Here is a 27,529-nt window from a genome sequence, read left to right as displayed (position 1 = left end):
TTCCGTATATTAGGGAGAAAAATACTTTAACCTAGAAAGCTTTAATAATATATATATATATTTATGTTGGCCATTGACTACTGACGCCAGAACCTCCATAAGTAAAGGAATTGTATAATTTAAGGTTCACTAATAAAAAAACTAATGAAAATAAAAATATTTAATTCTGATATACATCACACATTTTCTCTATTTATTTCATGGTAACTTGTGCATAAACATTATGCATTCATTGAAAGAAAAACATCACTTTCTACATACTTACAAATAGTTATTAATACCTTAGATATAAATAAAAACATACAAAAGATTATTAAATGCTACCATCGCACCAGCTCTTTGTACTCCTGACGGATGCTGATGCGTTTTATTGTCTCGTATCCAAGGATAATGGAGAAGCTGAAGCAGACTGACTGCACTAGCCGAGCTGACAGCCCCTTGGACAACATTCGGATCCCATCCTCATCCCACAGCACTTGGAATGTCTTCAACATTGTGTCAGTTCTGTGGACCTGTAATCATTCAAAACTGTTCGGCTAATTTCACACAATGCACCCATGCATGACTGTGACAACTGACAGCCAATCAGACTAGGCAACAAGAGATTGAACATTTGGATTCCTCTGCAGCAATTTATATATATTGAATCTGTTAAACATATATTTTCAGAATTGAAGATTTTTACAGTGTACAGCTTATATATTTTTGAGACAATAAAATTCATACTTTTAAATAATAAAACTACAATAGAGAAAAATGTACATACATATAATACTAGATCACATCGACAAGTTGAACAACATAGATTGTGTTTTTTCGAAAAGAAAACTTCTTTTAAAGGAAACAAATTTGTTGACTGTTTACCGCAAAATATTAAACAAGAGAAAAATCCGAACAAATTTCTTAAATCATTAAAAAAATTTTTTAATAAAATCTGCATTTTACTCAACTGAAGAGCTACTTACTCTAAGAAACCATTGAAATACATTGTGCTTTTCCCCTTTTCGTTTTATTCAAAAGAAAATTGTTAATGACTACTCTAATAGAACAGGTATAAAAGTTGAAAGAAGGTGAAAACACTTAATTTTAATATTTTTATTTGTAGGCTCAATGTTTGTATGATTGTTTGTAAAAACCTGTATTTAGAACTAATGTTGTTCTGGCCCGAAGAAGGGGAAAACCCCTAAACTAATCTGCACGAACCTAGTTAAGAATGTGTAATTTTGTGTATAAAGAGGTTCTTGTTTTCTGTTTTATCTCATTTGTTTTTATTGTTCACAGACATTGTAAATGTTTAAATTAAAACCAATTACTTTGTTGACACTATTTCTTGTACGATATGTACATTTTTATGAAATAAAGATGTTTGATTGATTGATTGATTGATTGAATCGCAAAAAGTACTCACTCTGCCGGGACTCGAACCCGGATCTCTCACTTGCCGGGTGAATGTGCTACCATTACACCACAGAGCCCTCACTTTTTACGATTCAATTATTTTGTATTTGGCCGTATCTGTCACATATGCGTTTAAATAACCAAACTAACTTATGATTGGAAGACCAAATACCTGTCAAATGACTTTGATTTACATTAAATTTGTATAAGTGGCAATAGCCTTATTTTATATATATATATATATATATACACACACACACACACACATATATATATACACATATACACATATATATATATATATATATATACAGGGTGATTCGGTTAGTGTTACCGGCACTTTCTGAGCTGATTGTACTATAAAAAATAAAGAAAAAAGTTCATATAAACATGGGTCCGGAAATGCTTCCTTACTGGGTTATGGCCAATTGAAGATTTCACCAAAAATTGTGTGCAGGAGGTCAAATGATGATTTGCCGCGTGTTTATGAAGAGATATTTATAGGCGAATGCAACTTTTTCTAACGGAGTTTTAGATGAGAAATTGAATAAAGTTCATCTCATAGCTGTATCTCATTTAGTTTTTTTGTTATACTACAAAAAAACAGAAATAAAATAATTTTGAAAACACTTTTTTAAGGTTTAACGGACAATTATTTTGTTAAATAGGCATTGAAGACCCACATTTTTACAAAGAAACTTGCAGAAAATTTAATTCTGAATAAAATTATGTGCCACACGGCTATTAACAGCGAAGTATTAGTTTCTGGAATTTAATTTTACAACAAACATTCTACCAAGCAAGAAATACGTATTTAGTAAATAAACACCGTAATGTAATGATATAAGGTACACAAATAATTGATTAGCATACAATTGTAAATACGATTTTAATAGATTAATGCTCAACTAAAAAACAATAATACTATTACTTTTTAGGACTATCCAAATGGTTACATCATGTACCTACATATCTTTGTCACGTTAGCTTTACAGAAGGTAAATTATGTTTTTATAAGTTGGTATCACAAATCAGCTGTTCAACAATACACTGCAATTTATTGAGGAATCCAAATTATTTGTTACCAATTCTGTACTAGTTTAATGAGTGCAATTTAATACAATTAATTTACTACTCGTTTGTTAGTGAAGTGTATTTTAAAGTAACTTACTATCACAATTGCAATGCCTTTGTTATTTACAACGGAAGAATATGCCGACATGGTATTTGTCTTAGGCGTTTGTGACGGAAATGCAACCGCTGCTACTGCAGAATACCGAAGACGATTTCCTAATCGCAGAGTTCCAAACCCAAAAACGATCAGTGGATCATTTCGTACCCTAAGAGTAACAGGTAAACTTCCTAGTATTAATAATTATCGGGATCGCCCTGCCCAGAATAATGTAGATATGGAAGAGGCTATAATCATGGCTACTGAACGCAGTCCTGGTGTCAGTACACGGCGTCTTTCTAGGCGATTCGCAGTGTCTCAGTCTGAAGTATGGAGAACTTTGCGCAAAAATAGCATGTTCCCTTACCATAAACAACAAGTTCAAAGTATTCAACCAACAGATCCTCCTCTTCGATTGGAATTTTGCAACTGGTTAATTAGAAACCGTCAACATCATAGAACCATTTTATTCACTGATGAAGCTCAATTTACCCGAGATGGCGTCAACAACCTTCACAATGAACACACTTGGGCAGAGGGAAATCCACATAGTACAATCGTGCGCAACTTTCAACACAGATTTAGTGTAAATGTATGGTGTGGACTCATTCATGATCGATTAATAGGACCATTCATTCTCCGAGGACATCTAATTTCCCGCATGTACCTAGAATTCCTTACAGAACAACTACCACTATTATTAGAAGATGTTCCATTAGCAGCAAGGTGCAATATTATTTATTAACATGATGGTGCCCCTGCCCACTTTTCCCATAATGTAACAATGCACTTAAACGAGCAGTTTCCCCGGGCGATGGATTGGTCGCGGTGGACCACACACTTGGCCACCAAGATCACCAGATCTAACTCCATTAGATTTCTGTATATGGGGTTGGATGAAGAACCTGGTGTACCAGGAAAAAGTAAATACACGTGAAGAGTTAATAAATCGAATTGAAGATGCCGCCGCACAAATCAAAAACAATCGTGCAGCGTTGCGGAGGATAACTCGATCAATCAGAAAGCGAGCTGCTAAGTGTATTGAAGTACAAGGACTGATTTTTGAACACCTGTTATGAAAGTGGTACGTAGTATTATAAGCTTTAGATGAAAAACAATAATTTATTTAAAACTTAATTTAAATTGCATCCTAATAAATCTTATGTGTAGGCTACTCTATGTCATTAAAATGCGGTTTTCCTTTGCTTTGGAATTTCTTGCTTGGTAGAATGTTTGTTGTAAAATTAAATTCCAGAAACTAATACTTCGCTGTTAATAGCCGTGTGGCACATAATTTTATTCAGAATTAAATTTTCAGCAAGTTTCTTTGTAAAAATGTGGGTCTTCAATGCCTATTTAACAAAATAATTGTCCGTTAAACCTTAAAAAAGTGTTTTCAAAATTAATTTATTTCTGTTTTTTGTAGTATAACAAAAAAACTAAATGAGATACAGCTATGAGATGAACTTTATTCAATTTCTCATCTAAAAATCCGTTAGAAAAAGTTGCATTCGCCTATAAATATCTCTTCATAAACACGCGGCAAATCATCATTTGACCTCCTGCACACACTTTTTGGTGAAATCTTCAATTGGCCATAACCCAGTAAGGAAGCATTTCCGGACCCATGTTTATATGAACTTTTTTCTTTATTTTTTATAGTACAATCAGCTCAGAAAGTGCCGGTAACACTAACCGAATCACCCTGTATATATATATATATATATATATATATATATATATATATATATATATATATATATATATATATATATATATATATATATATACAATTATATATATATATATAATTGTATATATATATATATATATGTATATATATATATACACACAACACTGTGTCAAATCTGTAGCCAGTCAGACTATTACACTAGGTAAATTGAAAAAGCTCATGTTAGATACATTTTGAATGAAAGTACAAAACAATATTTGGATATTATTGCAATAACATTGATATGCAAAATCTCATGTTAGTGATTTGGTAACTAAAAAGTAATTAATATACATTACTGACCAATCAATAGTAATGATTCATAATCATTGTAGTATCCAAAACCACTTTGCTGAATGAAGCTAAGAATTAAGGCATTGTATCTTTGCATTGTGATTTATATAGTCATTAGTAAAAATAACAAAATTTACATGCAATATGTTATTTAAAATATTAACCTAAATATCTTAAAACGTATTGCTACTACAGCTTATGCAATGTTCTACCATTAGGTTTTACAATCAATTAATTCATGCTTGAACTACAACCATGTTCTTACCAGTTTCAAGTATAGATATTTTCTTTTACCAACTTATCAGAGGTCCTTTATACATGCCATCATAAAAATGCGTAGTATGGCTGGGGTTGCTCTATATTTTTGTATTACAAAATTACAATTGTCAGTGCGTAGTGCTACTGTTTTTTTCTTTGGCATCTATGTTGCCCAAACTTCCATTTAATAACTCACTTATAAGGTCAGAGTTTTCACAAGACAAACATTTTAACTCCCACAATTTAACTTGTACTCCTTTAAAAGCTTTAAAATATCTGAGAAGGACTGGGGATATTTTTTATCAAATATGATTGATTGATTGTGACTGGATGTATCAGTCATTACACAGTCATCAGCCAAAATTCCAGTAATAATGGCTTCTCCCTTAGTTCTGGCAGAAGAAAACTTTGGCACCACTAACATTTGAATTAGTTTGGATGTACAATCCGTTGATCTAAAAGATTGATTGTGCTGAACCGCGTGGTAAGCAAATGCGCCTTCAATAGCAGCCACTTGCAATTCTTTCCCAGTAGCTTCTTTAGTTTTAAAAAATGAGGTAAAACGGGAACTAGACATTACAGAAGCGATTGCTCTTTTGTGCTTGTCACTATTTACAATTATGTAGTTTAATATCAGATCATCTCCCATGGCTTATATTAAAACTTAAAGCACAAGTATTACATCGAACGTCTGAATAGGAGGTACTTTTGTACTTTTTTTACAAAAGAGAATCCTTTTTGTAATTTGACATTAAAACTACTCTGACACTTTTTACAGCCACCATCTCTTTCTTCGGTTTTATAAAACTAATTAAAAAACTTACAAAAAATATGTTAAAAAAAAAACAGGCAAAATTAAAACACGATTTTTAAACAACAACAAACAACACTCCAACTTGTACGAGAACCAGGACTCCACTGATATGGCGGCTAAATGTTAAAACAAAGCTGAAACAATGATTCACCCAAATTTTCCTATCTATATACTACACTCTATCCGCTGTCTGATGGCCGGATGACAGAGCCAGTTCCTTGCTCATCCACTCCTTTGCTGTACGTTTGTACAAGGTAGTGTGAGAGGGTAAGAGTAAAAAATAAAAGTGGCAAATGATATTCATTCATAACTGTACAAGCTGCATTTTAAGATTTTCGGTAATATACTTAGTAAATTTGGATTACACAAATTAATATTTGAGGAATTATTCTGAAATGACAAACAAATATGGGATGAATGGCAATCCCTTATCTAAATTCGGGACAAACAGCCGTCCCAAATGACACTCTAAAAATTACAGGACCCAACCTCAAAAATCGGGACCATCCCAAAAAAAATCAGGACTGACAGACACCTTAGTAATGGAAGTTATTAGCAGTCAATGTATGTGAGCAGTTTTTATGAGAAAAGGTCGAGGACTGCTGATACCTGGAGATATGGCACGGCTGCAATGGGCCGGTGGTGATGCGTACCTAACAGATAAATACCGGTAATAACGAAACAAAAAAGATTCTAATTAAACTACTAACCAATTTTAAAAATTAAAATTTTAAAATTTATACAAAAATTATTGTTCATAAAATGACTGCCTGCAAATACCAGCATGTTTAGCCTTAACTAGCACCTTTATAAGATGGGTACCTCTGAATAAGAGAGGCACCCACTTGTCGCTTCTGCAGGGAGTCCAGGGAGATTGCTGTACACATCATTTGTAGCTGTGAAGCAATTGCCCTGATCAGGTAGAGAGAGACACCTGCACAGGGCATTTCTAAAATCCGCTTAAGTGAGACTTTTTGCTCCTAGGCGCATCTTGAGGTTTATAAAGAGTTTCAGGATGACCTGGACTTAAGTCACAATAAATCCTCAAGTTCATAGTGATGGGGGTTATTAGTTTTGCCCTTTCAACCCTTTAGTATTGTATAACCATACTTGCCGAAAGACCCACATATCGAGGTTATAAAATGACAATATATATAAGCAATAACAGTCTTCAAGCAATAAAAAAAGATCAACCACATGAAATAAATTCATCATATTCTAAAGTAAAATGTTCAGTCGAATCTCAAGTGGCATGATCATATTAACTATATAGCCTCTCGAGTTGCTAAAGGTGTTTTCTTAATTAGGGCATTAAAGGGCACAATTTCAACTGATTATTTATTGTTTGTATACTATGCTTATGTTCATAGGCAATACACAGTATGCAACAAAACTTTTTATTTCTGCAAAAAAGGGCTGTTAGATTGATTGCTGGTGTATCTAACAGAGATCACTGTAAAGCTTGGTTTGCAAAGTTTAATATTTTAACCCTGCCATCTGTTTATGTATTAAGTGTTTTGATTTATGTTAAAGATAACTTGAATGACCTTGTTAGCCTTAGTGATAACCATAACTATTTTACGAGAAATAGGAATGATCTGTTGCTGATGAAGTGTAAATACACAAGCACGCAAAGTAGCTTTAGGTATCTGGGAATCAAATTGTACAATGCTTTACCTAAATATATAAAAAAAATTATCTAGGCCTAGGTTTGAAACCTCCATAAAAAAACATGTTGCTTAAGAAGTGTATATACAGTGTAAATGAATTTTACAATGCTAGTAATTGTATGCTTCTTTAACTTGTTTCACTTGTTATAACTTGTTGACGTTGTTATACACTATTGTAGTGTACTGACAATAAATTATTTGATTTGGTTTGAATTGATTTGATTTGCTTATTTGTTAACCTTTTTTTATGTAGTTAAGAAATTCCAATATATTCATTGTAATTTTTTTTATTTAAAACATTTGCCATTAGTAATCACACAGAGTCATCTATCAGGGGAAAATGGAAATGTATGAAGAGGTTACCTGCAGCCTAGCTCGCATGGTGTCCATGGGGTTGGTGATAAGGGTAGTGGTGAAACCGCCTAGGGTACCGGCTACACACTGGATCATCAGGTGAGATGTGTCGGGTGGGAACAGCTTTTCCAGCTCCTCTGTAATCATGACATAAAATTAGTATATCTTCTCTATCACAGTATGACCATACTTCCATTTTTTGCATAAAACCATACACGCAAATCAATCAGATAATTGAATGGTGAAAAGTAAAAATATATTTTATCCATCATATGGGTTTAGTGATGGGAAGTTGCCATCACGTGAACATTTATCTTCTCAAAGAAGCATATTTTTGTTTAAAGAGCAGATTATTTATTGAACATGTGTATAACTGATCATGTGGTATGTATCGACAAATTTTGGAGCCTAAATTCTAATTACTACTGTCATGACAGAAAATTGAAATACCGTGAAATCAACTAGGAATTACACTTCACAACAGTCTTTTATAAGACATTGAGTGAAGGAGAAGTTGTAAAGATGCACCACTGAAAGAAAAGATTCAGTTGTTGGCCAGACAAAGTAATAATCACTTTTATCAACAAGGTGTTTTTCACATTAATTTTATCTAGTCAATGCACAGTAAAATTATGCAACATGTAATTATGTATATTACTGTGATTTAGTGGATGCTTCAAACTTGTCATTTTGAATGAAAAGGAAGAAGCTATTAACCAGAAATGTTAATCTTTTGCATGACAACACCAAGCATATGACGAATCACAAGGCAAAAATTGAATAGATTAGAATAGGAAACACTGGGCAGTTAGTGATAAGTATGAGCTTTAAAATGGACATCCTACATCCCAGACTTGTTAATCTGTGACATTCATCTGTAGGGCCCTTTCCAATAACTACCAAAGTGACCCAAGTTTTTCACATAAATGGAATAAATAGTTTTCAATTCAAAAATGTATTTTAGGACAGCAGATTTTGTGTAAAATGTATAAATTTAGTTAAAGTAATACATCTATAATGATACACAAGTATAATGAAGCTTATTTAGAAAAATACTTGTACTATATGCAAAGAAACTAAAAAAATTTAATGTAACTACAAACAAAAGCTTATGGGAAAACAAATGTTATATTTATATATGTTTTTGCAAAAATCATACTTAAATTTAATTTTAATTTGAACGTAAGGTTTACTTCTAATAATAACACTTTTAAATCGATAATCTTAGCTAGCGAGCGACAATAATTTTACTATTATTGTTGTCAAAAGCAAGGCCAACTGAATTTTGCTCTACCCAATAAAGCACAACGTTATTTGTTATAATGGGAGCCACATTCATTGATTTGCAATTTCCTTATACAGTCAAACATATTTTTAACAATTTGTCAACTCAAATATGTGTAACTCCCCATTTGTACAAGATTAAAATAAATGTTATTTTACCAACCCTTTTTTATTCCTTCTTTATGGAACACATTTAAAGACATTCATATTACAATAATTTATATACTGTTTGATAACCATAGACAATTACACAAAAATACATGCTATGAGTAGAAAACAGATGCTGGAAATGTAATTGAAGAAAATGATAGAGTTCATCCCTTGCTACAATCCTTTAAACACAAAATCTGTCTAAGGATAAGTGAAACTCGCTTTTAAATACACCATTACAAATGTAAATAATGTCCTTTTTGGTAGTCATATATTTCCTTATCAGTTTGTTTCTTCTAACTGTGACAGTTCAAACATTTATCTCTTCGTAACCACTGTACTACAGAGTGGGACATAAAAAGACATTAATGTTTTTTTAGAGTGGCTAATGTATATTAAACCAATTGCTGATACGTACACATAATCAATGGTTGAACTAAATTGTTATATGAATAATTAAGGTATAGACTATCCTAATAATATTATAAATGCGAAAGTGCCTTTGTTTGTTTGTTTTGCTTTCACGCATAAACTAATCAAACGATTGTACTGAAATTTTACATGAACATTCTTATCGTCCCTGGGATGAATATAGGCCTATTCTTATTTCGAAAATCCCTCTGGGCTACGCCCCACTGGTCTTTAAAGTGGTGAAAAATCCCATCTTGGTCTCTAATTTGTGAAATATTAATTGAAATAGCAAGTCTAATGTAATCAACTGTTGTGTGCAAACATTGTTTATTATTTTCAATTTGTTTACATTTATAAAAAGTACACACTCTAAAAAATAACAAATATTTTTAACCCAGTATTAAATTCAAGCGATAAGGTAAGTACTCATCTACCTTACAAAACGCCTTAAAACATAAAATGGTCAGAATTTGATACCAAAGACTCCCTTTGAAGAAGTCGGGAATGACTGTGCTCGATCCCGACTAATGTAAACTAATGTACCGATTCCAGCTCTAAATGTTCTAAAATATTAAAAATATTTTCAGTTTACAGAGAAATAAATGCGTAGTGTCATTGTTAATGTACTTTGAACTGTACATTTTTATCAAATATTAAGTATTAGATCTAAAAAACAATGTTACTATCTAATTTTTACTATAAATTTAAAGACTGGTATAAAATCTATCTAAGTTCACTTTTGTCAGAAATAAGCTTCTCTGATCTGTAATATATATTTTCTTGATCGGGAAAGAAGGCAAAATCAATAGGGTACAAAAAAAATAAGAACAAAGTAAATTACAATGGCCATAAATATAAACTTTTTCATGTATAATCGTGATTGTGGCAACAAGGAAAACTTAACATGGCGTCGGAAATATAATTCACTTGAACCAACAGTGGTCATACACGAGCTACACCTACTAAATTGCGTGCAAAGCAGCGGGCAACTGCCAGCAGTACAGACATAAGAGATAATGTAGTCTTGATATAAGAGACAATACAGTCCAACCTTACATTTAAAGACTGTTATGAAACCTACATTAGTTATATTTTAAGTAGGCTACTCAAAGCTGTGTATGTATATATATTTTCTTGATCAGGAAAGAAGCAAAATTAGCTCAGAAACAAAACAATACCAACATTGAAATAGATTACAATGACAATAAATATACACTTTTTAACATATTTCCTTGATCATGGAAAGGCAAAGTCAATTCAGGTGTTGAAAATAAAATTCACTGAAACCAGAAGTGCTCATCTATGTGCAAAACTTACGAAATTGTGGGTAACTGATAGTAGGTAAATAAAGAAAGATTTAGATCACACCTATCTACAGATTAAACACATAAAACTTACAAATTTAACATTTTAAATCAATAACTTAAAAATAATTCACCATCAGATGGAAAGATCTCTGTAATATCAATATATATATATATATATATATATATATATATATATATATATATATATATATTAAGCTTCTATGACCCAGGAAACTGAATACATTCGATTTTTATTTAAACTGTGATATAAAAATATTTCGCTTAGTTTGGAGGTAGGCTTCTTTGGTTGAAAAATTACAATCAATACAATGTCAATTAGTACTGATCATTACATGATGTAATTACTTTACTCTTGGGAGATAAGAGTGCACTCAAATAAAACTTGTTCTTCGATTATTTTAAAACTTGAAGATAAGATAATTTTTTAACTGAAAGGCATCTCTTTGAAAAAACACACAGCTTTTTTCACATTATTAAGACAACGCTTTTTAGTGTTGAGTAAGTTAAACTACTTTTAAAAGGTAGCTAGTTATAACTACAATTACTAACTGAAAACAAGTAGTTTGCTATAACTATAGTAAAAAGTAATAGTAGAAATGGTAATTACTTTTAGCTACTTTTAAGTGGATTTTGCTATAGTCAAATTATATGATTATCTAAATTTCTGCTAGACATAATGAAGAATGGTATTTGAAAGAAGTATGCTTAATTTTATTACCTGTCACATTAACAATTTGTGAGTATAAGAGGAATAAAAACAAAAGAGTGCTTTTGCAAAATTGTAATGGATTTGTTTGGAAAATAATATAAAAATGCTTATCACTTAAATTTACAAATATAATCTATCTATCTATTTATATATATATATATATATATATATATATATATATATATATATATATATATATATATATATATATATATATATATATATATATATATACCTATATATATATATATATATATATATCACTTTAAATACAACAGTTATAATCATATTAACGTAATATATTTGAGGTTTCTACTACAATATTCAAATTCATTTGTTGAATAAAAATGTTAAGTAAGAACGTTTATTATCTCTCTGATGTCTCTTCAGGTACTATAGAGACTGGGTAATTCTCACACAATAAACCTTGCCAAAGGTACTTCAAAGGGTACTAATGGTTAGCAGCACTAGTTGTGATACCTGGGTTGATCAAACTATCAGCTATTATAAATGAATTGTCTTAAATATTTATTACATATTAGCTGTACAGTTGTTGTTGAACAACTATTTACAAGATCTATACGTTTTGTCATTATTTTTTTGGTTATATATTTATCCCACCACCTTTATGAGAAAATTTATGGTTGGAAAAAATAGATTATAAGGTGGCGGCTCACAGTCTATGCATATTTCCTTGCCTATTAGTAGTTCAGCAAGTGAAGTTTCAACATTTTACTGTACAAACTAGGTCAGTAGGAATCTCACCACACAAGCAACCGCGTGACTCCTCAGTGAGTTTTTTCCCACCACGTGAGTGACGACATGGCTGTCCACTATAAGGATTTTATCACAACTCAAGTTACTTTGTTTGTGTTTAGCTATTGTTGATGACTTTTGTTCAGAAATATTTTATTATTAGTAAATTGTTTTATTCGTGTATATACAGTATAACGTATGTATCTAGCATTTGTAACAATAAATGAAATATTTAAGCCTTTTTAAGGCAATTACCGTTTTTAACATCATATTACAAATAAGCCAGCTAAATAAGGCACAAAGATTTATGCTATTACTGATTCCAAAACCTATTACTTGGTTGACATGGAAATATATCCCAATAATCAGCAGGATCCTTTTAGTCATAGTCATAAATCTTTATTTACACATCTGTTAGGAATAGTACTTGCATCATAGACAATATTAGTAAAAACTAAAGAAAGAAAGATATTTATTTCTTAAATAAAGTAATATACATCTAATTTTTTTCTTGTTTGACAGTCAAACGAAAAATAATTTTCTTTCAAATATTCTTTTAAATTTAAAACAAAATACAAAAACAAAGATGTTAAAAACAAAATAGAATATAACAGCCTTTCTCATTAAACATTGTTAGTATTTATATATATAATTTATTATATAATATAGAATTATTGATGATTAAAAATAATCATGTACATCACGTACAATATGTACTGTAAATATCAAAATGTAGAAGAGAGGAGGAGAATAAAATGGAAAAGTTAAACCATCTTTTTTTCTCTCTCCACCCTGACATTCTAATAATCACACAGCATGGGCAAAGCAAAGAGAATATTTTTAAAACAAGAATTCTGAACTACACAATTCTTTCTGCATTTAACAAGATAAATACATCACAGGGAGGAGTTGCTGTATATATAAGCATGACAGTCTTTCCAATGAAGTAAACACCCTAGATATAGAACATTTTAGCATGCCCTTGGTATGTGAAGAATCTGCATTTACAATTGAAGTTAATAAGAAGAAAACTGTGTGTGGCGGATGCTTATAGATCTCCCAAGCATGATAAAGAATCTTTTTACCTTATCCCCGGACACTCACATTCATCTTTGAATCATAGACTGCTCAATGTCATAAAGTCATTTTTGGAGATTTCAATGTTGATCGCCTAAAAACTTCTAATGATTCAAAGACATTAAATGAGTTCCTGATTATTTTTTTATATTGATGGGCTTTGCTGCCGCCTACAAAAATTACCAGTGACACAAGCTCTTCCACTTATACAGTTTGCATATCCTCAGCCTGATATGCAGCCAGGATGATATTAATGTTCAGATAATTCCTACAGCTATTTCAGATCACACTGGATAATTTTGCAGTTTAGATTTTGAAGCAACCATGACTCTACCAACTTCATCCACACGTCAGCACTATAATGATGAGAGTTAAGAGATTCTGAAAATGCTTCTTGCTACTCATGACTGGTTATAGGTTTTTGAAGCGGCCCTGGCAGAAGAAGCTTAAAAGCCCTTTAAAAAAATCTCGTGTGAGATCCACCTCTTGAGTAAAACGCAAGTATGACGCTGAAACAAATCTGAAAGGGCAATGCTTGCAGTCTCAAGACAAGTACCTGTTTCACAGCCTAGAAGAAGGTAAGATGAGGGCAAATCATTTTTAAAAAATTTATAACTTGAAGCTAAAGGCTTTAAGACGACAAGCAAAGTACCAACTATTTTAACAGATCTGTCAATAAAAAAAAACTATCTGGACCTTGGTAAACAATCAAAGGTAAAAGAAAGCCTCTAATACCTTAGACTCTGACCACATTATAATTTCCAATTCGAAAATTGAGGACACAACAGAAATTACTTATAGATTTAATACATTTTTCAATTCTGTAGCAGATGAAACACTAAAAATGAATCTTCTGAAAATACCTGCAGTAAGAAAAATATTTCCTCTGAATGTCAGGATATCACTAAGTGTACTACAACCTTCCTCTGAAAGAGAATTGAAAACATTAGTAACAAAAATGAAACCCAAACCCTCTGCTCGTCAAGATGAGTACTCTTCTATGATGGTTAAACACTGCATGGATGAATTACTTAACCTTATGGTATGGTATATATGGTCTTCCAATTAATGATGCTTGATATGATATCCTAACACTAGTCTGTAGCACATGGGGGAGGGGGAGAGGGAGAGGGAGGAGGGGAGAGAGAAAGACATGAACAAAATGTCACTACAACGATTCTAGTTACAGTTACTGGTAAATAACCCATTACATTGTAATGCCACCTAGAAAAAGACACCAAAACCAAACCATGCAAGAATCAAAAAAACTAAGCACACCAGAAACATTAGTACTACGTAAAGGGATAAGCTGGGTACCTCAAAGTCTTATTATAAGATATCACGCATATATTGTGTTGAAATGCACAAGACATTGGCATTATCCCTACAGATTATTTTTTTGTGTGTTATTTGCCCATAACTTTTACTAGAAAAGGCGTAGAGGTTTTTTCTAAGTATCATTGTGTTTCTGTTAAATGACATGTCACAAGATAGGGGTTACAATTTTAAAATTTAAAGTTACCTCTCCCCACCACCGTAGCCTCCTTTGAAAAGGGGGGAAACATTTTTTATCACTCAAAAAAATCCAAACAAGTATTTTAATAATCATTGTGAAGGTTGTACATCGATATCTCAATCCATTTTGAATATATCCAGACGTATCAGGACTTAATTTACACCCTTTATATGGCAAGACCCAGAAAAAACCATAAAAAATAATCCACAAAACAAACAATGACAGGTAATAGGAATTACAAATTAAAGAAGAATACAGATACTACCTGTCAGCAAAACAGTGACATTACTGTATAGCGTAACAAAATAGCATGAAACCTTAGGAATATAAACAATTAGATATAAAAGTAATTTAGAATTAAATATTTTAATATAAGTTTAAAACATGTATAAGTACAAGGGGAATAAATTATAAATTAAATATAACACAAACAAGAAGAACAACATGAAAGATAATATAAAATTACCTTGATAGAGGTGGTAAAAGGCCCACCAGAGGGCACTATTTGGAACATATGTGCACAAGGATGCGATATAACCTCTATAAAAGCCTCTAATGCCATCTGTGCGGTATATTGCTTGAGCAATGTCAAGTGTTAAACGTAATTTTGATTTCCTCGGATCCAAAAATATGCCGAGAGGATTGAGTACAGCCTGAAACAAAAAATAAATATTTTTTAACGTTACTCCTTGCAATATTCTATAATGTTTTTACAACCAATAAAACTTTTAACAAAACTAGTATAATTAATTACAGGTGAAATTCTGTAATCACCAAAAAAAGTTTTAATTAGAATCCCTTGAACTTTGATCTGTTGTGTGACGGATACTATCATTGATGGGCCAGGGACATTTGAGATCAGACTCCCTTGAACTTTGATACTAATTATTGATAGTAGTGCATACTATCTTGAGGGATGTTTTTTATTTTTTGAAATCAGTGTGCCATCACTGCAGGTACTGTTGCAACCTGCATTGATGAGCCAGAGGCATTTGTATCGACCCAAAACAAACTATTCTCAGCTGGTAAGAAAATCAAACACATTCTTTTATCTCAAAACTTCCGTGCATTTTTTGTTATAATTTTAATAATAAAAGAGGGTACATGCTGACAAAAGCAATAACCAATTGTCACAAATTGTAGCTTTTTAGTACATGTATATTTACTAATAATTGTCTTCTCACCTGACAAAGAGGATAGATTCATTCCTTGAAACGTAGTGTTATACATTTTGTAATATATAACGATGGCAAATGTCAAAAATCTTATTATCCTTTCATACCTTTCATCGTCAATAACAAAGAATAAATTGAGGTTGACTCACAGCCATATCACACAGATTACAGGACACTCACACACATTTAGATCAATCAAACAATGCTCTACTTGAGAATAGTAATTCCAATTTTAATGCTCTACGACTTCATTACTTGAAATTTTCAGCTCTTAAATGTTATTTTATTTTGTTTAGGAGGACACATACAATAAGGTAATAACATTGAAAATGTATTCACAACTCCTACGGTTAATTTCATATTACCATAATTTTGATAGCTAATGCTGCAACAAAACACTATGGTTTGCTACACAAGACGAGTAAGATGTTCTAAGTACACAGTTATAAACATACAAAAAAGAAAACACACTAATCTCACTGAAACACATGGGCACAGCACGATCTGGTACCTAGAGCGTGTTAGTTAGGTAGATTTATACTATTATACAAATAACTTTTTTTATTTGTTAGGCTTCCTGCATTTTAATTGTTTTTGCTGCATTCCCATTTTTATGTTATAAGAATTTCCCACCTGAAAAATCAACTAATACTGTTATTTGAATTGAGTAGGCTAAATGTGCCTTATCAATAACGTTGTTTTCTTCTTTTTTCCACTTGTCTGAGCTCATTAGATCTTATTATGGACTGAAATAATATGAAATAGTTGGGTGAAAAATATTGAGGGTGCGGCAGTAAATTAAATTTTCATCATATTGGGCAATGATTGTATGAAAACAAAAATATTAAAAGTAGACTAATCTTTACCCACAGTAAATTTGTTACTTTCACTGACTGAGTATGATAGTAGTTATAAATTTGGTACAAATAAAATAGTATTTTTGAATAGGCATAAATTGTTGTATGAAGAATCTCTGAAAAAGTTTTAGGAAGACCGTGTTACATAATTAACACAATTTATTGTGATTTTATTTAGGTGATGCAGTTCCTTTATTGCCCACTAAATCTTTGTTTTTCCATCATCTCTAAATTGTTTTAGAACCATTTATACATAGTTGCACTCATAAATATATCTTAAAATTGAAATTTTTGTTTTCTAGTAGCACAAGAAGCATCTGTTAGTCCAAACAGACGTCCATTCTTAATGTTTGGCTTAGATTATTAGACGTGAAATGGGTCACACATGGAGGGGTGAGGGCCGGAGAGGTGTGGTGGACTGGATTATACTTCATACATAACACTCCAGGATATTGTTTCTCCATATATTTATAAACTTGTACATTATTTCATAAGTTTTTGTAGTTTTCGAAACCAAAGCACTTACGATGTCCATTTTAAGCACTCATAATTATGTTTTTAGCCACGCTAGTACACACTTTACTCATGGCGCAGACTGAACTGACTGACTGTGCTGATCAGATGAGATAAGGTTACAACTTAAGCTGTATAAATATAAAACATAATTTAACAGTGACTCCAGTCAATGTATCTAGATACTATCTAGCTTTACTAAAGTCATATATGTCTCATGATATAGTGAAGGTGTTAAATTAAATATACCGTAATTTCATATCATTTCTCGATAACTCCTAATATAATTGTAAATTCCACATTTTTATAGAACTTAAATTTATTTTTCTAAACATGACCTATTACTGTGCTGTAACCATACATAAATATCTAAGCAAAACATATTAAACATTGTTTATAATTTTAATACTCGCCTTGTTCTTGTTGTACTTTGACTCAGCTACTCCGAGGACCATGAGATGTTGTGATAAAATATCAAACGGCACTATTACAGTTTGTCCAACAACTGAAGCACAGCCTCCTCCCAAAAGAGATTTTGTAGAAGCACTTGCATTGTGTTGTGTGAGAATATGTCGTACCCCTTCATATGTTGCTATGTACATAACTCCAGACACTATCTGAACAGAGCTGACCCAAAATCCTCTGTAAAGACCACTGGCACCTTCACTTTGGTAAATTTTACAAGCTGCGTCAATCATACCTGAAAAAAGTCATTGTTACAGAATTGTTGTACAGAATTTCTTGGAGTTTTTTTCCTTTTCTTACTTTTAGCCTTGATTATAGAAGGATCTATAATCAAGGCTTTTAGTCAAATACGTAATATTCCTAATCTACTCACTTCTTTACATGTTGAGTGCAGCAGAGGCACCAATGCATACTGGATGGTTGATACTCAAGATCACCAACAGAGAAAGTTTTGTTTGTGTTATAGCTAATGGAAAGTCACTCACTGTACAGTAGTTTAATCCTGGATGCGTCTATTTAAAGTTCTAAAATGAGCACTGATTTTTGTAGGTTTTACAGGGTCCCTTTATAAACTTTAAAAATTTGTATAAAGTGTTATATTGTTTGTCTTGTTAAGAATCAGAGAATACTAACTAAATAAGTTTGAAGTAAAAATAAAAATATACTTTTTACAGCATAGCCTACATTGCATTGATTATTTGACATGAACAAATACAGATTATATAATGCAATAACAAGTATTAAGAACAGAGTAGCCTCAATCTTGCTGATATCCTTTCCTTTGAAAAGGAAGAAAACAAGAACCAATCAATCATAATGATCTGTTATTTTCACAGTAAGCCAAATAAAGTATGCTCTTTCTATTAATGTAGTTTCATTATATCCCCAGAATAGATCGTGCAAACTTTCTATTAAACGTTTAATATCAAAATGAGTCAGAAAAGCATGTTCCAATGAAAATACAAGTTTTTCTCCCAAGTTTAAAAATAGTGGCATATTCTGCTGATTTTCAGCATGCTTTTTTCCATAAAAACTGTTAAACAATTATTTGGGGCTGCAGTATAATAAGCGGCTACCAACACAATTGGATTATGATTATCGAATGATTTGAATCATCGATATCCATGACTATCCAACCGACTGAAAGCAAACTGTCAAAAGACTTCAAACAAAATGTCTGACAAAATAATGTAATAGATATTTCAAAGAACAATATGGATTTGCTTGTTTTCAATCTTATAAATTAAGGTATAAATATTAATATAATTTACAAATTAAATACATCATTCATATAATTACAACAAAACAATAACATTTAATTACCTGATGTATTTTCAAGGATAAATGTGTCTGCTTGTGAAACGTCACTGTTCTTGCCACCATTAGTCAGAAACGAAACACATGATTTTAATTTTAAAAGTATTTCAAACACAATTTTACTTTGAATTAAATTTGAGTGAAACTGAATTAAGTTTTATGCTTTTAAAATCATATTATGGTGAAGCTATACTTTTATATGTAATATAAATATATTAGTTTCTAATTGCATAAAATAAATAAACTATATTTAAACAATGTTTAAGAAACGTAGTATTTACGATTACTGTAGCCAATCTAAAATGGCATTTTCAGGTATTGATGCCATCAAAAGTACATTCATTAATAATTAAAAGCCATAGTTTCTTTGATTTCCACTAAAATAGTACACAAGATTTTTCATTATATTCATAATACCAAATTTAGAATGTTAAAAAAAGTCTTCTTAAGATCATTTTTAGATCAATTTCAAAAAAATCTTTATTCCACAACTATGATAAACAGTTAATACATTTACACACATATGATATACATATAGAATATGATGTACATATACGATATAATATACATTTCTTGAAATAAACAATAACTGAAATAGACATTAACATAAAGAGAAGTTAATTTTGTTGATTAATTTATACAGTTTTTCTTAAATTATAAATACTTTTCTAGGTATCTACAAAGCTGTGAAATAGTAGACATACCCTTTAGGCAAGCCTGTTTGGGGTAGCCATCCCTATTATTAACAAAAAACTACTTGGAGGATGGCTGTGCTGCATTACTACAATGCACATAGCTTCAGATATAAAAGTTTGTGCACATAATTTCAAAACTAATAAAAATAATAAATAAAAAGACTTCGCGAAACAAGTAATTGAATTATAAATACATTATTAAAAGTAATAAATCCTTTTTATAATACATAAAGTGCTTATAAACTAACAGCCTAGCAGTTCCTAGAGTACCCTATGCCAATTTATGACATGGACATTTCTCTTAAGAAATTACCCGGAGAAAGCTTTCACAATCTGATAAACTTAAAAGGAACGATTTTAAATTTTTAAGATATACGTTTAAGGAGACATTTTTATCAATATATTTAGAAATTAAATTGAATATCCTTGGTGCACTCCACGAAAAAAATGGTTAAACCATAGTTAGATTTGATTTAGGAACAAAAACAGAATAGCTTCTTAATGTATAATGTAAATTCCGTTCGTCAAAATTTTTTGAATTTCTGATAACAAATATTTTTAGAACGTTATAAATATACAAATTACGAAAGGGAAGAATTTTTAACTCCATAAATAATGGCCAGGAATGATCAGTAAAACGGGAATTGGTTATGATTCTGAGGAAGGTCTTTTGGAGGATTATGATAGGATATAATGTGCTGACGTAAGTGCCTCCCCAGCATGCTTGTCCATATCTTAATCGAGATCCAACTAGGCCATGATACATGTTAATCAGGACTTTTTTTGCACAAATGTTCCTTAACAAGTAAAAACTCCTGACAGTTCTCACCAGCTCTCTCTCTCTTTCATTTGTTTACATGGCTCTTCCAAGAAAGATTTGAATCTATTATTAAACCTCAAGTATTTAATTTGAGTCACCGATTCCAACTTTAAGCAATTACAGTTGCTATTATTTTTACATTCTAAGTCATGATAACATAGTGGATTTTCAAAATTTAGTTTGCTTTTTGTATCAAAAACAATGTATTTTGTTTTTTTACTTAATATCATAAAATTCTTATCAAACCAAAAACGCAAATAATTTAAATCTTCCTGCATTCAGTTGTGAATTACTAGTAGATTTGGATTAGTGTACGATAGCGCTGTATCATCAGCAAACGCTGTCAATCGGCCATGTAACCTGCCTTTACACAGTTCATTAATATATACTAAAACAAGACTGGGCCAAGAACTGAACCTTGGGGCACTCCATATCTAATAATGTCACACTCACTAAATTTGCCATAAATTTTCACATATTGTTCTCTATCTTGTTAGGTAGCTTACTAACCATTCATAAGCATGACCCCGTACTCCTGCCAACCGTAATTTATTTAAAAGTATACCATGATCAACTGTATCAAAGCTTTTGTTATGTGAACAAATAAACCAGCACATTTATTTTCACTGTTAACAGAGTTGTATATATTATCCATGAAATCAATTAAGGCATCTTCTGTACTTAGGCATTGCCTAAACCCATACTGATTTTCACTTAAAAAGTTTGTAGACTTGAAAAAAATCAATTAATCTTTTTTTAATTATTTTTTTCTAATATTTTTGCGAACGTAGACAATAAAGAAATTAGCCTATAGCAGTTAGTTTGCATCCTGTCGCCATGTTTAAATATTGGAATAACTGTTGCTATTTTAAGGCATTGGGGAAAAACTCCTTGAATGCTTCTAAATTAAAAAGATAAGTTAAGATTGGGGTTATATAATTATGTACTTTTTTTAACAAGTAACCCCTAATATTATCTGAACCAGAAGATTTATTGTTTTTCAGTCTTTAATAAGCTTCATAACTTCATCCTGATTAGTTGGTCTTAAAAATATTGTCCTAGGTGAACTTTCTTCGGGAAAGGCGTGGTTGTAATAAGAGTTGTTAATTACCTTTGCATAGTTGATAGTACTTCTCAACTTATCTGCAATACTAAGAAAAAACCTATTAAACTCTGTTGCAATTTGTTGTTTATCAGTAACTTTTTCATCATTAACAACCAACTCACTAACTGAAGGTTTGCTTTTACTTTCACCTATTAAGTTATTTACTAATTTCCACTGAGCCTTAGGGTTTCCATCACAATTTATAAACAGAATCATGTAATATTCGTCTTTCCTAGTTCTTAAATCAGCACTTAAACTATTTCTGTATCGTCTGTAATATAATTTCATTCTTTCATCATGAGGATTCGCTCTCAATAAGTTACATATTTTTCTTCTGATTTTAATACGTTTACACAAGACTTCAGTTATCCATGGTGTGAGTTGCTTTATTTCTACTTGTGGTTTTGTAAGAGTGGGTGTTATTTTTAACTGCTGTATTAATCTTGTAAATGAGTAACTCGAAAGCCCAGATAAAGATGATTCACCTATAACATCATCCCAGTCCATTTCACCTAGCTCAGTAAATAACGATTCATAATTTATTTTTTCTAATCCGTGATTGACTTTTGGTGCTTTAGTACATATCTACAAAGTTACAGAAATTAAAGAATGGTCTGTAATGCCTAAATGCATTACCTGTGCTTCGTGTATAACTCCTATATTGATTTTTTTAGATACGTCATGTTTGTTCTTACCTTTCTTCAATTTTTACCTTTAAGCTTAATTCTAGTTTTCATCTCGTCAATACAAACTGGACAGTTCGGATTTAAAGGAGCAAGGTTATTATCTTGTAACCATTTAAAACATTGCTCAAGGTTTATAAAATTATTTTGAGCCAATATCTGCACATTCAGCGCTATTGTGCCTGTTGTCACTAGCCTTCTCCTACATAGACGAAATAACAACAGCTGGTAATATCACTAGCAACAGCTGGTAATGATGTCGCTAGTTAAATAAAGAAAGCTGGCAATGATTACTTATGAATATCTATAGGTCAGATATCGTATTCGATAGTATCAATATTTAAGATCGATAAACATAATCCAATTGTGTTGGTGGCCACTTATTATACTGTAGCCTTATTTGGTCCAAATTTACTATCACACACCAAGTTTTACACCAAAATATATTAGTAAACAGGTTTTTGTTCTAAAGTTAAAAACTTAATCTATTTTGCTGATTTATGGCTGTCCACCGAGGGGTAAAATTTTAAATATTAATAGCCTAACTTTTAAATAGATAGGCTACATTTGACAAAGAAATCTCATATTCAGTATATAGGCTAGCATATAGTTATATGCTTATTTAAGGGTTGGTGTAACTAGAACCTAATTGCATCAACATGTTAACATACAGACATGTTAAGTTGATTATTTTTTTTTTTATTAATTTCTTGAATATAGAACTAGCATATATATGACCATGTCTAATATATCTGACTACATGTTTTAGTAAAACTAAAAGCACACTTGACTTTCTTACCTTTATACATCTGTCCATGTTTTTGTACTTGTAACCTAGTTTTTATTAGCGTAAGAGGATATAAACTTGCTCTAACACAAAAAGAACTTAGCATACTCAGAGGGAAGAATTTGGTCTTGTCCATCATATCCCATTCTATGGTTCTTACATAATGAGCAGAATCTTCCATGGCAAAATGTGTAAATAAAAATATACTTTAAAAGACGTTAGTAATGAAAACATGACATTAATACCACAAAAAACGTAACGGACAACAGCCACTGCTGTACTGTGTTCAGGTTGTTATTCTTCGCTCTCAAACCCAAAGCTTCTGGATACATCTTAACCACTTGGTCACGTTAACAGCACCATTATTATATTAACTTTAGTTGCTGATTTAAAGGATGAACAGTTTAAAACTCCATAAATTCCATGAAATTAACAATTACTGACAGTAGCAGACGACTTCCTTACCATTAACCTAACCCTTGATCCAACAGAAGAGAGTAACTACTCGATCAGCTGATTTGACCTCCATGACCAGCTCAATACAACATTTCAAATTTCCCTGCTGACGACGACGCTGCGGTGACTAAACAAATTTAGACTTCATTCATAATTCCTTCATTTCGAAATATCGAACTGAGATGCACTATGTCTTGCCGTATTGGTAGTACATTATTGATGGTGAGTTGTGCGTAACACGAATCTTTAGTAATTGGTATGCTCATCACACTAATATTTAGTAAAGTCAACATTTGGAATCCTGAAATTATTTGTGTTTTTAAGCGTATAAAATGGATCCCAAAATGTGTGTGTGGTTTATTTCTAATGAATTAAAATAATCAGATGTGATCATATAAATCTCGAAGTATGAATACCATCTGGAAATTATCACGAGACGTATTACATATATATATTAAGAAAATATAATTATTAAAATGAATGTATGACCTGAGAATCGTAAAGCACTTTTACATTTAGATTTTTATTGGACATGGTTATACGTGCCTAATAATTGTGATTTAACCATACCTTTTCTACACTCATGCCACCGCCATAAACAAGCGTCAAAAATATACAGATAAACAGGTTTTCAAATTGCTTGAAATTTATAAATGTTTCTTATTTCTTCATCTATGTTTGTGGAAATGTCAAAATAATTAACACTCTGAGCAAATTTGAACAGCCGCCATGTATCGATTGTAACGATGAATTGATTGAAACTGTTTACAAACTTATCCAAGTTATGAGTACTATTTCCGTACCAGGTTTAGTTTAAACTAGATCAAATTACGACAATAATCATGTTTACCCACACACCGATATGTTATAAAGCATATTCTTCTCGAAACAATAGTGTTTTAATTCAAATCATTAATAAATCCTATGAACTGCCAATGGATATCAAAATTAGAATAATTATGTTTAACGCTCAGATATAACTATTGTAGTTTGTATGATTGTACATGCTCTTATACTATTAGTATTGTTTATAGTGTACTTCAATATTATTAAAAAGAAAAAAAGAAAACAGACCAACAATGGGATGGTATATTCGCCATTTTAGGCTGTAAACTTGGTTAGTATTGAAATTATTCAATACAATATGGTTGACAGAGACATTATATAGTGTCATTAAAAGTAGTCCTTATGATGAGATTATGTTAAGGGACTTTTTAGTTCATTCTCAAATGGTGGTCTGGCTTTTACACTGCGTGCTATTGCGTCAATATATGTTTTAATTGTATAATGTCTATCGAAAAAAGTATTAAACATTATATATTGAGTAAACTCTGATAATAACCAGGATAACCAAACCAAATTATTTACAGTTAATCTATTAAAATGATATTGTTATTATAAGATTCAAATGGTTAGAATGTTTACAAAATATTTAGCATGATAGCGTTATTTACAAATTCCCTCGCCAGACAGCTTTATTGCAAAAACTGCATTACTTATTTATTAAGTATTAATGTACTTTTTCGTGATTCTTGTACATTTCTTTCATACAACATGAAGTTGAGTGGTAGAAATGGCTTGTCTTCTTAACAAGTCACTTTTTATAACCTACGAGTATAGTTTCAAAGTATTTTAGTTGAATCTACCCACAAAATATGTTTTTTTAATAAATTTATTTGTATTTACATTCTGTTCTTAAATGCTAGAAACAATAAATAAATATGATATATTTAATAGCAATGGTCAGTTATAGCCCAGTGATTAAAAATAATAAAACACAAAAAGTAAACTAAAATGAAAACATTATGAGAAACAATGACAGTCTATTAAAAGCTAGAATATACATTTATAAAGTCCGCTCTTTTCAGTCTATATGTATGATTACCATTGTCCAGCAATGTCACGTGTAAGTGGTTGTCATGAGTTTTTAGCTTTACAAAATATTTTTCAAACATTCTGAAAATGTCGTCTTTATGAAAGGAATTTCAGTGTCTCTAACAAACATGTCGTTTGTAATGTACTAAGGAGCTTGTAATATCTTTCTTTATGACTATATTGAAAGTGCAGGATGATGTCGAGGTTTGATATGGAATAAGTTCTCCATAACTGAATTCCATATGTTCAAACAGGCTTGAAAATAATTTTACATAAAAGTTATTTATTTTCCATTGATAAGTGCGATGGCCTTACAAATAGCCGAAACATTTTTGAAAATGTTACGCTGAGTTGTAATCATTTGTTACAGAATATATGCGTATGCCATGTGAGATGTCTATCTAGATAATTCCATAAGTATACTGTTGAGAGAGTTTTGTGCATTGTTATAAGTTGCTGGTGGTCAATTCCTTTGTTTTTAAAGCGAAAAGAGATATGGATATATTTTGTTTTATTAACTTTATTTTTCCAACACTTAGTTGAGGAAATACCTCTAAACCTCTCACGTTTTAACATCTTGAAGTATGACTTTCAATTAATGCGAGGCTATGTGGAAGTCTTTTGTTCATAGGATTTTGCTAAACACGTTCCAAATACCTCTTCTCAGCTATTCTTTTACTTAATTTGCATGGGATAACTAAAGTGACTATATATTTTTATTTATCAATTAGAGAGTAGATTTTTAAGCAGAAGATTGTACAAAACAGTTATAATACGACTACATTATCTACGTCTTCGTTACAGCGGAAAGGAATGTTGATTCTTAGGTTGCTATTTTATATGCTACGAAATTTTCCAGCCAGTGTACTTGTTAGTTAGAGTAGGTTATTTTCTACTCAAGGGCGCTTATTGTTGCTATCGTGGGAGTATGATCTGATGAAATTTCAAGGGATACCATATAACAATATTCGTATAATTTTGAGAAACACCTCTGGTGAAAACAATGTCAAGACTCTTTATTTCTATCAATTAGACAATAAATAGGTTCTCATGTTGCTAAACAATTGAAATTTTATTGCTATCCATAGACTTCAGCAAGTTTCTTCTATGAGACTTAATTAACCTAGAATCCCATGTTATTTGCTTGGCATTGAAGTCTCCATCTACCAGGAATAGAGGATCTTAAGTGTTGAAGAATTGATTTAACAGTTGAACATTAATATTATGCTTAGGTGGTCAACAAACTACAGAAATAACTAGAGCGCCTGCCCAGTCATTCACGACAATAGCTGTTGCTTCAACATGATTTTCATGATATTTGGTCACCTGATAATGTTTTCTAATTAACAGCTCCTTGAGCCGAGTTACTTGGGTGATTTGTGGTGTAAACAATAAAATATTAAACTTTAAAACCGTTAAGATCTATAAAATGAGTTTCAGATACAAGAAAAATATATATTTAATGATGAGACATAAAAAGCGGAATATCTTGGTTAAGTTGAGCAAAGCCATAGGCATGAAAATAGTTTATATATTCTAATTTTAAGTTTTTTTTTCCTTTTGATTTTGAACATCCAGATAGAATGACATATCTCGTTTTATAATAAAATGATTAGTTTAATTAACTATGATGCATCTTTAAATTATTACATTCTCTTTTTTACAAGTTGTTAATTGATACGCTCCTTGATTGTCCGTAAATTAGTGGATATTTTCATGTAACGCGTAACAAGTAACAATTTGGTGTACCGCGAGCAAGTTGTTGGGTTTTTTTTTGTGAGCAGCTGCCAGTGGTTGTCCGAACTCTCTATTGTTGTTCTCTATACGCCTCTTTTACATCCTATTCGTGAGTACGCCTC

At 31.3% G+C, this 27,529-nt stretch overlaps 1 protein-coding gene across 1 annotated transcript; it reads right to left on the bottom strand.

Annotated features, from left to right (window-relative positions):
• Positions 1-145: 145 nt before the first annotated feature.
• LOC124371924 (solute carrier family 25 member 44) lies at positions 146-23,845 on the bottom strand. The gene is made up of 5 exons (XM_046830298.1): positions 23,352-23,845; positions 17,881-18,167; positions 15,389-15,575; positions 7,701-7,828; positions 146-512 (listed from the first exon to the last, which is right to left on the bottom strand). The coding sequence occupies exons 1-5, from the start codon at positions 23,518-23,520 to the stop codon at positions 321-323; spliced, it is 963 nt and encodes a 320-aa protein (XP_046686254.1). The 5' UTR covers positions 23,521-23,845; the 3' UTR covers positions 146-320.
• Between the last annotated feature and the right edge of the window lie 3,684 nt (positions 23,846-27,529).

Source organism: Homalodisca vitripennis, chromosome 1 (genome assembly GCF_021130785.1).
Source record: "Homalodisca vitripennis isolate AUS2020 chromosome 1, UT_GWSS_2.1, whole genome shotgun sequence".
NCBI classification, from domain to species: Eukaryota; Metazoa; Arthropoda; class Insecta; order Hemiptera; family Cicadellidae; genus Homalodisca; species Homalodisca vitripennis.
This window is presented reverse-complemented; position numbering and strand designations above follow the sequence as displayed.